We start from the raw sequence: 14,854 nt of genomic DNA on the forward strand, positions 1-14,854 counted from the left end.
AGCGTTGTGTTCAGGCGCAGAGCAGAACACAGGGTAGACTGCATCCTGTAATCCATCTCCTGGGTTTCCTGTTGGGAGCGCTGCTGTTTACTCCCGCGCCAAATTGCCCCGGCGCTGGTGGAGATTGGAGGGCATTCTGGTCCACTTAATACACAACCAAATGTAAATCAAACTCTGCCCAAAACACTGCAGCGTTCCTGTGACAAGTTTGTGTGCTTTTATGCAATAGTTGTACTTTTACATCAAATACTTTTTACTGTTACTACATTTGAGCAAAGGTATCTGTACTTTTAACTCCAGTACATTTGAAGTGGACTGAAAAGTAAGTATTTTTCTGTATGGTTTGAAGTCGCCTGAAATGGCCATGGTGACATCCTGCTTAAAGAGCGGGTTGTGACAAAAAATTATATATTAGAAATAAAATTGCTCTTTCAATAAAAAAAACAATGGTAGAGTAAACTAAGTTGTTTCCTTTACCAAAAAGCTACACAATTCTTAATCTATTTTCTAGAGTTCTCAAAAGCTCTAAAAAGAAAATGCATCCACTGTTACTTCAGTACTTTTACTTAAGTAATTTATCTTTAACTTTTGCCCCTGTATCTGTACTTAAGTAACACGCCTGTGCTTCTTCCACCACTGTGGAAGCGTGGATTGGGCTGAGTGACGTGGGAGGGAAATGTGTTATCAATCCTCCTCCTCATATAAAAAATAAATATGGGTTTCAGTTTTAAATTTCAAGACTTTTAACACAAAAAATGATTGACTTTCTTCCTCTCCATCTGAACACTGCCCCAAACCCAATTCTTTTACTGAGTCTAGACCTCTTGACTCAAAAGACCAAAGCAGATCATTGACTATTTTAACTACTGGATCTTATTTTTTAATGGAATGTGATTAACTGCACAGCCATAAGCGTGGACATACTGCGGTTAAGTTTTTGGAAAGATCAGTCATCAACAGAGGCATAAATCCTGGACAGTGTGTTACGAGCTGGTCCAGAAGCGTTTCAAGCGTCCTACATCAAAACGTGATATTGAAATGTTCTTTAAGAGTGTTTTCTTTTTCACATGGTCCGTCTGCCATATAATGAGCTAAGTTTTACAGAGTGGAAATATTGGTTTAAGAGGGGTTGGAGTCATTAAGACGTGATTACAAATGGCTCCTAATGAAAGGGCAATTATAGTGAAACTTTGACCAAGCTCATTAGTTTTAATTCCCCACAAACACAGAGCAGGACCAAGAGCAGCTTTGCCTTCATTAGACAGAGGATGGTAATTGCCTTGTCCTTTATTGGACACTTGAATCATTTCAAAAGAAGAAGATGACAAGGGGAGGATAAAGCCTAAAGCACATCATTTGCACTCTTCTTATTGGTTAATCTCTTTTCATAATGAACTTTCTCCACAAAGCAGCATCTCCGCATGGCTCTGAAACCAGCTGATGTGATATGAGAGCAGAATTTCAGCTGTCAATCATAATTGTCATTGGGCTTTTGATAAAAGGCAAACAATTTCCCTCCATTGTCTTTTGTTGTCAGCTCAGCATTGTGAGTTTATTGTTGTGACGGCTAACGGCGGCCGCTGCGCTGTTCCGGTGAGGGTTCAGTGACTCGCTCGGAGGACGGAGAGAGGCTGGTAAACGCAGCACAAAAACCCTGACAGATTGTCATGAGTGAGAACGGCACAGCGAGGAGGAGCGGGAGGCTGGGGCCTGCTCTGGGGCCTGCTCTGGAGCCTGCTCTGGAGCCTGCTCTGGAGTCCGGAGCCTGGTGAATAGCTAATGTGGACCAGATGAGGCCTGTGCCTGCGCTGGGGCTGCCACATTTCATTATGCCACCTCAGTGTGCACTCATTGTCACATTTACAAGGAGGTTAGGAAATTATTAAATGCAGACTTTAAAGTTTCACATTATGAGAAGAAATTTAGAATAGAGATGAACAATGTTGGAAACATGTTGATTGTGATTTATAATTTAATGGTTTTCAATAGATTCTGCTCCAAGTGCTCATTTTAAATGTCCAGGAGCAGAACTGCTAAACTAATCCAATAATCCATTTCAGAACATGTTTGTAGAGGTCTAAACTATAGGGTTAGCAGCTTTACAGTCATTGCAGTTTGCTCATTTCAACCATTCACAGCAGTAGCAATATATTTTGCAGCACTAATTTTGAGCAGTAAAAATCCTGACCAGGTTCACTATGTCACTTTTCCAGAGGAGGGTCCGTTTCCCCTTCGTCTATATCCATATAAATTATATTGCTTTGCCTAGAATGTCCCACAGTACCTTTTAGTCGTTTAGTAGAAAATATTATTTGTTGAAACAATATGACAAATATAAAGATTGCAGAGTACTCAAATATTCAACAACTAATAGCTTTGCATTGAAATAAAGGATGTTAAAAATAAACAATTCTCTTGTCTAACAAATACGTTGGACAGCCATGTTTTCCTACAGCCTTCATCCTCTCATTCTTGGGTTTGAGAGTGAAAAAAACCCCGAGCAGCAGCAGAAGCAGAAGCCGCATCAGTGTAAGTACGAGGCCCTGGCTGTATTGTGAATTCCCGCTCTCTCCAGCCTCTTTATCATCCTGTTTGTTTGCGCTCAGGCCCGAGCTGTTTGGACATGTAAATAACACTTTGGGCGCCTGTTTTGCCTGGCCTCAATGGGAATCGCTGTTTACTTTTCAAGTGCTTTGCTTAATTACAGGTCCCAGATTGTTTCAAGTCTAATGGCCTAATTAGCGCTGTATAAATTAGCCTAATGTTTCCGCCCTCTTCGCTTGCATACTGTACAAGATTTTTTATTTTTTTTTTGTCGTCATTTATCTCAGCCTGGCTGATCGCACCATGTTATATCCTGTAAATCAATACGCATTCTACTCTTAGCTTCTGTGTTTTTATGGGCTCAATTGTTCTCGCGTTGCAGACACTCTTTCAATGGCTAAATGTAATTAACATGGAGGAAAAGAAAAGAGAAGACGCAGTAAGTAGTGGAGTCCAAAAATACTGCAATAATGCTCTCTGGGTTTTAGCATACATTCCAGCGTCGCTCTCTGTCAAAAGTAATTTGTTTGTCTAGACTGAACAAGTCGGTTCAATGCCCGTCTTTTTTCCTTCATGGTTCTACAAGTCTATGCATATTTGCCCAAGGACGTGCTTAACCGCTGGCTCTACGGGCTGGTGTGTACAATGGGATTTTAAGACAGCTTTGACTGTTTGAAAAGTGTTAAGACGGCCTTTGTGTCTTAGATTTTCACAGATCGCACTCTAAATTTTAACAGAACTAGTTAATTTGAAAGTTTTTGCGGCGCTTCAATCTTATTTCTTATTTCAGATACCTAATGTATCTGAAATATTCACTACAATAAGTTTAAAGGCCAATTCAAAACTTTTAGAGGCCAGAGCAGAGTTTACCATCACGCTAAAGCTAACAGACATTGGCGTAGTCTACATGTCTGTACTGGGGCAAAACAAATTGTATTGGCCTCACATTTTAAAAGTATGTTTATGATTGAGTCTAAGTACAAAAATGATATTTACATGTTTTACAAGATAAGCATATATATTGTTGTTAGCGCTGGCCTCTGAAAGCTGTGAAACATGCTTAAAGAGTGAAGCGGTGAAAGCACTGAATCAGTTGAAGTGAGCAATAATGTTGGACCGTTTCAAACAGTTTAAAATAACAACTTCTATTTGAATTTTTAAGATTCTAAAAATCTAGTACAGTGCCTTAAAGGTCAATCAGAGATATGATAAACTAAATACAAAGCATATCATAGTTTTACATTTCAGGACAACATTGTCTGAGTAAATACGGTTTCTATCTCCCAATATTGTTCATTAATACTGTTTCTGATTTGCCATGTGAACAACTGAAGGATATACGACTTGAAGAACTTAAAGGCCATATCATGTTAACGATATCTTTTTTATTTTATTTTTTACTTTCTCCAGACTGAGATGAACTGACTGCCTCCTCGCTTCTCTGCAGCACCAACTCTTGCTTCGATCGTGTTCTTCCATAGCTGCTTAAACTCTCCATTCACGACTTGGCTACATATGCTGCCCGACTGCTCCCGGTATGATTTATACTTGCCTGAGGGCTGGATATTTTTGAGATCTTTATTTAAGCGTTTAAGGTCACGCTAGAAATGAAATGCACTATTTTGTCTACAATCAGTTTCTCTTGTGTGTGATGAATATGTATCGCGCGGTATGAAAAATTATTCTGATTTGCGGTCTGGACTGGGGTCATGGTGCGATCTGGATAGCATCAGTGGATAACAGAAGAGGCGTATACAGCTCTGTGTCGCTGATACCGGAGAAGCCATGTGCCTGTGTGATAGCAACCGTGTATCTTACTATTAATTTGAGCTGGTAAGGAGGAGGTCGTATGGTCAAGGGAATTTTCATAGAATGGGAATAACCTATCCAGAGTATCTTCTATTTGTAATTTTATCTGCTGCATATGTGAGTGCAATTTGCAGTACGACTGGTAAGATTATGAAGGAGCACGGTCGAATGGTGGCTGCTTCCCCCCTGGAATCTATGGAATACAATTTTGAATGCCCTCAAAGAATTATGGATTGGTGATATCGGAGGGTTTCAACAGAAATTGGGCACAAATATTTTTTTTGCACTGCCCCAGCCTCTGTGTGCTCAGAGTTTAAATAATATAGCAATTAGACTAAACATATGACTATATGTTTGCCCAATGCAACACATTTATTTATATCCCAGATAAATAAACACATTTTGTTACTATTTTTCACAAATGCGAAAAGTCTTAATCTTAAATATAAATCTTAATATCAGTCTCTGCAAACATTATAGGTCACAAAAGCATTACAAATATTGGCTCAAAAAAATCTGACAATTTCTAGTAAAAGGTAAGGTAAGGTAAGGTAACTTTATTTGTACCCGAGGGTAGATTTGGTTGCAGGTAAAAAGAGTGGGCTGCTCACACACACATAGACAACATTAATGACATTGACAGAAAACGGGCAGTGACACAACAGAGACGACGAGTGCTCCAGACATAGAGACATGGATAAAAAGTATACAAACAGTTAATAGTGTCAGAATAAAGAGGATAAAATACAGAGTAAAAGACATCATAGATACAAAAAATAATAAATAGATAAATAGGTTAAGAGGGCTGTGCAGTCTGGCTATTTAATATTTTAATAGCTGAGAGAACAAAACTGCCCCTGTGTCTCTTCGTTTTGCACAGAGGCATAATGTATCTGCGGCCTGATGGAAGAAGCTGAAATTCAGCATTTAGTGGATGGGATCTGTCTAAGATGGACCCAACGAGCCTCTGTAGCTGTCTAGTGAGGAGGGATTCTGGGTTCAGCTGTGGCTCTCCAATCAGCATTCTATGAAAGAATGCACGTCTTTCAAGACATCATACATACATACGGGCAAAATATCAACATCTCATGGAGATAAGATAAGAGAAAGGTGGCGGACTCTCAATGAAAAAAGTTAAAGAGAGCAATTTTGAAAATGAAAGCTCGCTATATGATTTTTAAATGTTATTTAAGACTTGTAGCCATTTTGCTTAGGAAAAGGCTGCATTCATTTTTAAAGATATATTGATTATTTTCAATGGGCAACTTATTATCATGAACAACTAAAGGTGTACAAGTAATAAGAAAATGTCACACTTTTATGGACTATTATATAGATTATTTTGTGGCGACAGTAAAACGTAAAGGACCTCATTGCTGTGTGTCTGATAGCAGACTATCTACAGAACTTACCACTTTCTTCCGGTACACTAAAAGAAATTTCCAGAAGACAAATCATGTCGGGAGCATTAGAACATGTATCTGGAGCATTTTTGAAGCCGGCATTAGACATCGTCAGCGTGGGCCTCTGGGGGTTAGTGTGACCATTATTTGGGCTAATGGAGGAAACTGTGTGTCACCAGGGGAAGACAAAGCCAAGTGTCACAACAATCAGACAAATGGCTGCTGGTCTGTGCGGGGCCGGACTCCACGGCTTCTGCACCAATTATGAGAGAAGAAACATCTGGAATCCTGCAGTGTTTTTTCACTCTGTGTGTACTTCACTGTCACCTTACCCTCTCTTTCACCCAATTAAAGCTGCACTATGTAACTTTTTATTTCAGTATATTAAACAACCAGGCCAAGTTACAGGTCAGATCTGTGGGGACACTGCTCACAAATAATGCATGCCTGAGGTATTTTTTGTGATAAAAACACAATGTAAAAATGTAAGACGGATACATTTACTGGACATGATTTCTGCGATATATCTTTTTAGGAAGTAGTGACTTTAAAAGTAACACTGAGCTACCAATATGCTGTAGTGCACATTTTAGCAGCTTCAGTATATCAATATTTTAGCAAGTGGCTATTTTCCCCTCAGATAAACGTTACATAGTGCACTTTAAACGCTTTAACTTAACCCGTCTTAATTTCTTCTCATTATTCAGAACACATCCCCTGATCTCTCCCCTTTCCCTCCTTGCTGCAACCCTAAACAAGGACAAACTTGTAATCCATTTACGGCACAGCTGTCAACAGATTCAACCCCAAATAATCCTCAAAGATTTACAACCACGCCTAGGTTCTATCAAGGGAAACGGGAGGAGCGGTGGAAAAAGGCGCAATGCACAGGGGAAGGCAACCCGAAATGAAGCAACAGACGCGGGAACTTGTGTCACAGGCATTTGGGTCTTTGTCAAGCAGGTGGTGCCGAGGGGGTTTGAACGAGCCTGGGCAGAGAGACAAACCCTGGGTCCGTGAAAAAACCTTAAAGAGGATTAGCCCAGCTTTAATGAGACCTGGAAGTGGCGGCACCCGAGACGCGGAGAGCATGATTGAGTCGGATCCCAGCGGTCCACCAGGCCAGTAGCCCCGTGGCCCAGCAGCGATATAGCAGTTCCCCCCGCAGGCTAGAGCTGCCTTTACTCACACTGAGCAGCTTCAAAGCGAGGAGGGAAGAAGGCAGAGAGGGCATGGCAGGTGGAACACATGGGCCAACGGGCAGCATGAGGTGAGTAGTGTAAATGGATGACACAGTGGTGAAGCGGTTGAAAGTAGAGATATTTGCACTTTTTTAGCGTATCAGCCTTACATCTTCAGCAGAGGCCGATATTTTGCTTGGACCGACCGCTGCCTCAAGAACACAAAGCTTTATTGGGTAATTTTAATGCAAAGAGGGCACTGCACAAAACTGCTTCCGTATCCAGTTTGTAGTAAAACAGAGCTGATATACTGTAAGTTCCCCAAACTTACTATATACTGTAAGTTTGGGGAACTAATCGAAATTGGTCCAGCTTTTCAGTCACCGGTTTATATGGATTGTAAACAATTGGCATAGGCATATCATTCAATCTTGCTATTCAAACTGAAGATACTGAAGTTGCTGTAGTATAATTTGGAGTTTAGTCAAATTTTCTCTTGGAAAATCTGTTTTTATTTCCTGCATACGTTCTTCAAAATGCATTTAAACTGTTGCTGAATGTTAGAAGACAGAGCCGAACTGAGTGTACATTCAGATGTAAAACGGCTTTGAAGATAATGATCTAAAAAGATTCAAGATTCAAATTGAGCACTACTAAGTTTTAAAGAGTTATATAAGTGAAATGAAAAGGATGCTGAATCGGCCCAGGTTCCAAATTGGGCAATCACATACAGAATGTTGTTGTTGTTGTTGTTGTTGTTTTATGGCGGTTGGCATCCAAGTGTTGCATTACCGCCAGACTTTATTCCTCAGACTTTTCGTAGTCCTCAGACTCGAATGTTGTTGTTATACCAAGCAGAGGGCACACAATTATGATGTCATTCAAAGAGTTCAGTAGTAGCTCCGTGGCCCTCAGCTGCCCGTTCCCTCTGAGCCACATCAAAGCGTCATGTCTGGGAGAACCCCGAGACAGCAGTGAGGGGGAGGAGGAGGCAGCGAGTGAGGGTGGGCAAAGGGGAGGTGGAGGTGGTGTTGGTGGGGGTGTGTGGATGGAGGAATCCCTTATCTGCTCCTGAGAGGATGCTGCTCTGTGGTGTGAGATTGTCTGGAGCTGCCACCTGTCCCAGGCATCTTTGAAGGCAACATTAAAGACTGTGATGGGCCTGACCTCCTCCAGCTCCATTCTTTCAAGTGTCTCTTCATTTTCTGCCTTGTTACCCTCACTTTATTCCTCCACGAGTGCCCTCCAACTCTCTCTGCTGCCACATCTACATTTTCGCCCGGCTGCTAGACCCGTTTTGGATATAGCGTCTTCATCAAGCGTCCTTTTGGTGTAGAACAATGTTAGCAAGATACGGGTCATTGGCTCAAAAGGATGGGGAAGCTTATCTGGTCCGCTTTGCTAACGGAATGCAAATGTGTAAAAGGAAGAGGTGAGATTGGAAAACAACATGTCGAAGGGCAATGGTCAAAAGAAGACGCGGTAGATATCCCAGTGAAGCAGCGACTTGATGAGGAAACAATCAGATGAGGAAAAGAGTTGGATGTTTAACAAACCATATGAAAATGCCCATGTGATAAATGATTTTATAGTCCATCTTGATGACTCCACTGTTGCGGCTGTAATACCATCGAATTTGTCAAGGCTCAGCAAAGCCTTATTTTCATCACAACAGCGCCGTTGTTTTAGCCTGACTAAAAAGAATGCATTTCAAAAGCAGTAAAATGCTCAAGACAGATGTTGCTGCGATGATACCAAGAAACGCAGAGTATTTGAGCGTCTTAACTTCTTCTTAATGCCTCTTTAGCCTGTTCACATTTAATCTTGTCATTGTTCACGCGGGCTCCCATTTTTGGAGATATCCCACTCACACGCACCAGCTTTGCGCAAACCAGAGCACCGCGTGACCTCAAGACAAACGTGGGTATTCGAAGCACTTCAAACTCTGCTTAACCCCCTTAAATCATCCGGCATGTACATGTGAGAATATGTCCTATCTTACAGCACGAGAAGTCTCTAATAAGCTGTATAAAAGAGGATGATCTGATTATCCCTGGTGCACTGGACCACGGGGCAACAGCAGAGCACGGCCCGTGTTGTTCTTTCTTGATGAAAGAGTGGGATAGATGGGGTCCCTTTCCATAGCCTGCAGCGTGCCCCAGGCTTCTCTCACTTCTCACAATGCTGGGGGACTACAACGTGCCACCGCACTCAAAAGCCAATATTGAGACAATCACAAAGGCAAACACTTAGAAACAGGCACGTGTCGTCACCGCAGGCGCAGCTCTTTGGGGAAGTATGTTTAAACAAATCCCCAGCTAGTGTTCGTCCAGTTTGAAGTGTAAAAAAGTGCAGTGTAGTTAGTAACTTAGTCAAGCTTTGTGGTGTAGCTTTGGGCCTGCCTTACAACAAGCAGAAAAAAGCAGGAAGTTCTTTGCTTGTATAGAGACGTTAGAGATGTGTCCTCTGCATGTAACCCATCTTTTAATGCCTCTGGCGACTCTTCTCCAGATCTGGGACAAGGTTGACAATAGGAGTATATGGAAGATATACTCTGTGTATGTTCAAATGTTTATGTGGCGAGTTGTTAATCATTGCAGAGAAAACATGGTATTTGAGGGTCCATTATTAGTGTGCATTCTGCACACATCTGGGGATTCTTGGTGACTAGGACTGTCAAGAAATCCAATTCATTTAATCGATAATTGTGATTATTCAGGTCACAATATATTCATAATTGTAACAGTTTAAAGAGGCAGTTTATGCTCAAAAAAGAAAAAAACTGTCTATGTCTCACAGACTGTTGGAAAGACTAGAGGAATGTAGAATATAAATTAAGAATCCCACTGTTGTTTTTTTCTAAATATCCAGCAAGTAACTACTATTAAACAAAACACCTATAGCATATTTGATTTGCATTTTAGTTTAGAAAAGTGTTTTTAATGTGTGATATTGTCAAAATAAATATTTAGAACTTTCTTTTTCAACTTCATTACATAGCGTGCAGCTTCTTCCAGCATACAAGTGAAGGTCCATGTGAATCGAATGAGCAGGCACTGTAATTAACTGTAGAGGGCCTGGGGTCATTGTTGTGTGGATCACGTTCTCTTTGGTGACAGCTAGCTCATTCAGTTCAGTGGTCAGCTGCATTTTGATATTAAGGCAGACAGACTGACGCCAGGGCAGCGGCTGGAGTGTGCTACGGCCGAGTAGACCAGAGATCAGCGCGGCTCGCCACTTTGGAGTTTAACCCTGAGACAGCCTCAGCGCTCTCCTTCAGCGCAGGGCACTCTGATCCAGACTGCAGTCACCTATGGCCAGGCTCAGAGCAGAGGTTTACTCTGATACATGTGGAGGAGTCCAGCATCCGACGTATCCATACCTCCACCGCCTCCAGCTTAGAGGACTTGGTTTCTGAGATCAGGCAAGGACAGAGGGGCTTTGCTCTGAGGATTAGACCTTGTCAGTGAGACCAGGGGAAGATTTTGAAAGGAGGGAGAGAGAAGACATGAGGACCAATGGGGTACAAGTTAAAGTCACTCAAAGTCAAAGTCTGCAGAAAACTGGTCTGCTGTGAGATCTTTTTTGTTTTGCAAAGACTTGTTTGTAAAATGGGGCACTTTAAAAGAGAAACACCCCCCTGGAGAAAGTCACTCTTAGCCAACAAGTAAGCTCAAGACTTCTGTAGGACTGCTGACCGCCTAATCGTGACACAATGTAAACAAATGTTGTTGCTGCGCATCCCATTCACTCTTCACACAATTAAAATCTTAAAACAGACTCCCCCCTCATTAATCCTGCCAATCCTTTCTTCACTAAAGCCCCATGTATTAGTGTTGTGGTAAGAAGGATATGGACTCTTATCCCATGTTTGCCCAAGAAAAGCGGCTAAGACACAGGCATCACCACGATTAGCTAATGCTAACAAAAGGGGCAATGTTTCCTTAGTGCCTCTTGTATGCTGCACTGAAGTGGGTGTAAAGAGAGAGTAAACAGTTTGAGACTGCGGACGTACGCTGAGTGGGAGAGCAGCGGTCTGGCTGAATAGTAGAGATTTAGTGAGTGCACAGACCCCTGACAATAAAGCCCCTTTTGGATCTTTGTGTTGTTCAACTCCCACGCCTCCCAGGGCTTTGCCGCCGTGCTAACGACTGTTGTCCAGGTGTGGAGAGGCTGCAGGTGCCACCACATTTAGCCACATTAAGCACTGACACACAGCGGTGTAAGAGTAATCGGATTTACCTGGTCTCTGCTGCGCAGCATGGTGCACAGTGCAAGCGCAGCACAAAGACTTAGGGCCCCTCTCGATCACAAACACACACACACACACACATGTACACACCTGGGATACATTAAAGAGGTGACAAAACCCTCACAGACCCAGATGCCACTGGCTTTTACACCTCGAGGAGCGCCGCAGGCAGATGCTACAGGCCCCGGGTTCAAAGCAGAGGAACAGGAAGAAGAATGGGTCTGAAGTGCTCATAGGACGGAGGGACACTTTCGCCCCACTGACCCATAGACTACACAGGCCTGCTTCAATCAGACAGAATGGACTCTGCTTTAGGGACACCTGAGGCCTCAGTGAAGTGCTATGTAACAGTGCACAATATAAGACGGCTGGAAGACATGACCGATATTTCATAACGATAGAGTTGAGGGGAAGTGGCCACACATGTTACTCAAGTGTGTGTGTGTGTGTGTGTGTGTGTGTGTGCATACTGCTTCGTTAAAGCAGACTTGGATTGACAAGACTGTTGTTTTTTTTATTTGGCTTTCATTGGTAATAAGGACTGACAGGTTTCATTCAAACCAAAGCCTCATACGGTTACTTTTTTCTTGCTGGCCCCAAGTCTGAATAAATGTATTTGGATACTGCAATTCAGACAACGGCTACTTTAAAAGCTCAATTTAAAGTCATACAACATGGTAAAATACAGGAGGGTCAGTAGGAGTAGGAAGTCGACTCCGGCTGCTCTTTCCCAGCATGCCGCTCTGTGCTCCCTCTCCTCTTCCTTCCATGATTGCAGTCTTCCAGCCTCTTGTGTCTCCGTGCACAAAGAAAGCCTTTTAAAGCTCTGCGGCCCTTTTGACTTCTCCCGCTGCCTTTGAACTCTCCATTTCAGCCTGTGATTTTTCCACATGACCCTAAGCCTCCCTGTGACCCCCACCCCCTCCCGGCACTGCACCCCCTGCAGGCTTCAGTGACTTGGAACCTCCAGCGCTCCTTTCGCACATGCCCTCGCACACACATCAAATGAGAAGTGGCAGTGTTGCTGAGTTAGGTCAGGATGTAATTGGCAGTAATGTTTCGCCCTCCAGGGTCTGATGTCCACCCCACCGACGTCTTGCTTTTTAAGTAACCTTTTTCCTCAGAAGGCACCCTTGTAACTGTTAGGCACCCAAGCACCAAAGTAACTAATGAAGTGCCTGGATAAACAGAGTTACAGTAAGAACAAGGAGGTTGGGGTCCATTGGAGTTTTCATTACTGCAGTTGGATTAAGATCACTCTGTCGTACTCCTGCTCGCCCCAATTCTGAGCCAATTTAACCAAACTAAACAAGCCATCACATCAAATCCTTGTCTTCGGGCTAAGTCCTGGCTATAGTCGCTGCCAAATTAACCTCCATAATCAGCTTCTAACTCCACCATCATTTATCTCCTGTTCTTTCTTTTCAACGCAATTCCAACCAACTACCACCAACTGACTATCTCACCCCCCCCCCCAAAAAAAAAAATCGCCGGTATTTTTCTCAGAGCTGTTCGCAGGGGCCAATCTCCCGAGCATCATCCATTAGTTTCTGGTTCTCTCACGCAGCCTGCAGGTCCCAGAGAGAGACGGAGAGGCAGTGTTAGGGGGTGGTGGGGTTTGACTCGCCGCTGCTTTGGGAGCTTTGAAGTGCGCGTTGATGAGAGAAAGTGGAGTACGGCGTTCAGACAGGCCCCTAATGAGGGAATTAAGGAGCTACGCCGGGCCTGTTCCCTCCATACTAAACTTCTCAGGAAAAACAAGGCGAGTGTGTGTTTTGAGTGGATGTGTAATTATTAGTTTATGGGCAGGTAAATATGTTGTGTGGTTCTGGTCCATATGGTAATAGTTAGTGATTCGTTTACAGATAGTGTTACAAATCCGACAGACGGAGGTTTCTTTAACTTTAACTTGTCCTTGCTTGGACTAGAAAATCATTTCAGTGTAAAAAATGAGTATAGAAAAGTTGCAAGTTGCACATGACAGAACAAGGCCTCCATGTAAAAGACGATGTAGCAATATATATGTTTTCTGTTATTTGCTGATTGACCAAAATCATGACATACTGGTAAATATTCCTTATTTACCAGTATGTCATGAATTCTATTGAGAATTTATTTTGAAAGATACTTTGACAACAAAATGTGATATTATATTCCTTGTACTTGGAATGGTACATATTACAGTTGTCAAAAGTATACATAACCAGATAAAAATACTATAACTAGTCAGTAAACTACAAAAAGTCACTAGACTGCTCTCTTACAGGTTTGTGGTGATAAAGAGCTCTTTGTATATAATTTAAATGACATAATTGCCGAAAATGATCCTAATCTGCCCAACATATTGGCCCCAAAATATCGGCAGAGCTCATCAGCCTGCACGTCAAGTTAACATAAAGTACTTACAATAGTGCGTATCCAGGTAGCCATTCCGGGGGTCCATGGCGAAGAGCGTCCCCCGGTACGGCAGGGCATGGTCGGGCAGGTGGGGCAGGGCACTGTGCAGCTCCTTCTTCAGTGGTGGGGGGCGCTCTTCTGTGGAGGTGGACGGCTCCTCGGTCACACTCCTGTCGGGGCCACCTGGCGTCCGGGCTTCGGAGCTGATGGCGTTCCTCCTCTCGCGGTGGTAGGGTGGGCCTGAGCTCTCATCCTCTGTAGATAGAAAAACAGGGACTTGAGCAATGTACATAAATTGGCCAGTTTGTCTGGAGTAAGAAAAAGGAGGGAGGATTTGTACAGCTGTAACCCATTGGGCATTAAAGGTAGTTTTTCCAGTCAGCGAACCGTGTATGGGAATTCAGAGGCAGACGGCGGGGAAAGACAAACGTCCTACATCGTGCAATCAAAACTTACTACTCTTAACATTTTTGCAAGATATTCAAATAAATTCCAATAAAGGGGGTGATGTATGTGAGGCAGAACTATGGGCAATTTCTATTTTGGAACTCTCCCTAAACATAAAGTAAACTACTAAAGTACACACCATATGTAAGTTATAGTAAAGAATGAGAATTAAGTCTTTGTTCATAGTTTATCAAAGTCAATTCATGTGTAGCTATATTATAAAGTGAAGGGGTTTTGTGTTGTTACTAAACCTAACTCCTTCTTATTAAACTATTTGTTCATGATGAACAAATAGTTTAATGAGAAGGAGTTAGGCTTAGTAACAACACAAAACCCCTTGATTAGATATAAGCTTTATTCATTCTTAGTAAACTATTTGTTCATTATGAATTAAGTATTTTTTCATAATTCATTAAGGCTTCTTGAGGTGTAGTTTTTAATAAAGTGGTACCAAAGGTTTACCTGTGCATGGAAATAAATGAAAATAAAAAAGTATAAAGGAGTCATTTGAGAAACGGGATGAGATGTACAATCAATAAACTTTACGCATTTACATTTTGATATGCCATAGCTCTAATGAGAGCACACAAAATTAAAAATTGTTATTAGAAATTAAGCAGAAAGGTAATAATAGAGCAGAAAGCACGCTTCGGCTTAACTGTAAATTAAATGTATGCAAACTATATATATATATATATATATATATATATATATATATAGTATATAATAGTGTATATTTTTTTATTAAATAATTGTACTCCTCCTTTTGCTGCTGCTGCTGTCACACAAAATCTCAGATTATGTCTGCAAGCTAATTTAGG

The 14,854-nt window shown here is 42.1% G+C and overlaps 1 protein-coding gene across 1 annotated transcript in view; it reads right to left on the reverse strand.

Moving 5' to 3' along the window:
* Positions 1–14,854, reverse strand: part of gli3 (GLI family zinc finger 3) — a 127,090-nt gene that overhangs the window by 74,151 nt on the left and 38,085 nt on the right. Inside the window, exon 3 of the mRNA XM_072451161.1 lies at positions 13,596–13,841. Within this exon, the coding sequence (XP_072307262.1) occupies positions 13,596–13,841 (246 nt within the window). The remainder of the gene's footprint in view (positions 1–13,595; positions 13,842–14,854) is intronic.

Source organism: Eucyclogobius newberryi, unplaced genomic scaffold (assembly GCF_026437365.1).
Source record: "Eucyclogobius newberryi isolate DKJ021-1_F unplaced genomic scaffold, fEucNew1.0.hap1 SCAF_18, whole genome shotgun sequence".
NCBI lineage: Eukaryota > Metazoa > Chordata > Actinopteri > Gobiiformes > Gobiidae > Eucyclogobius > Eucyclogobius newberryi.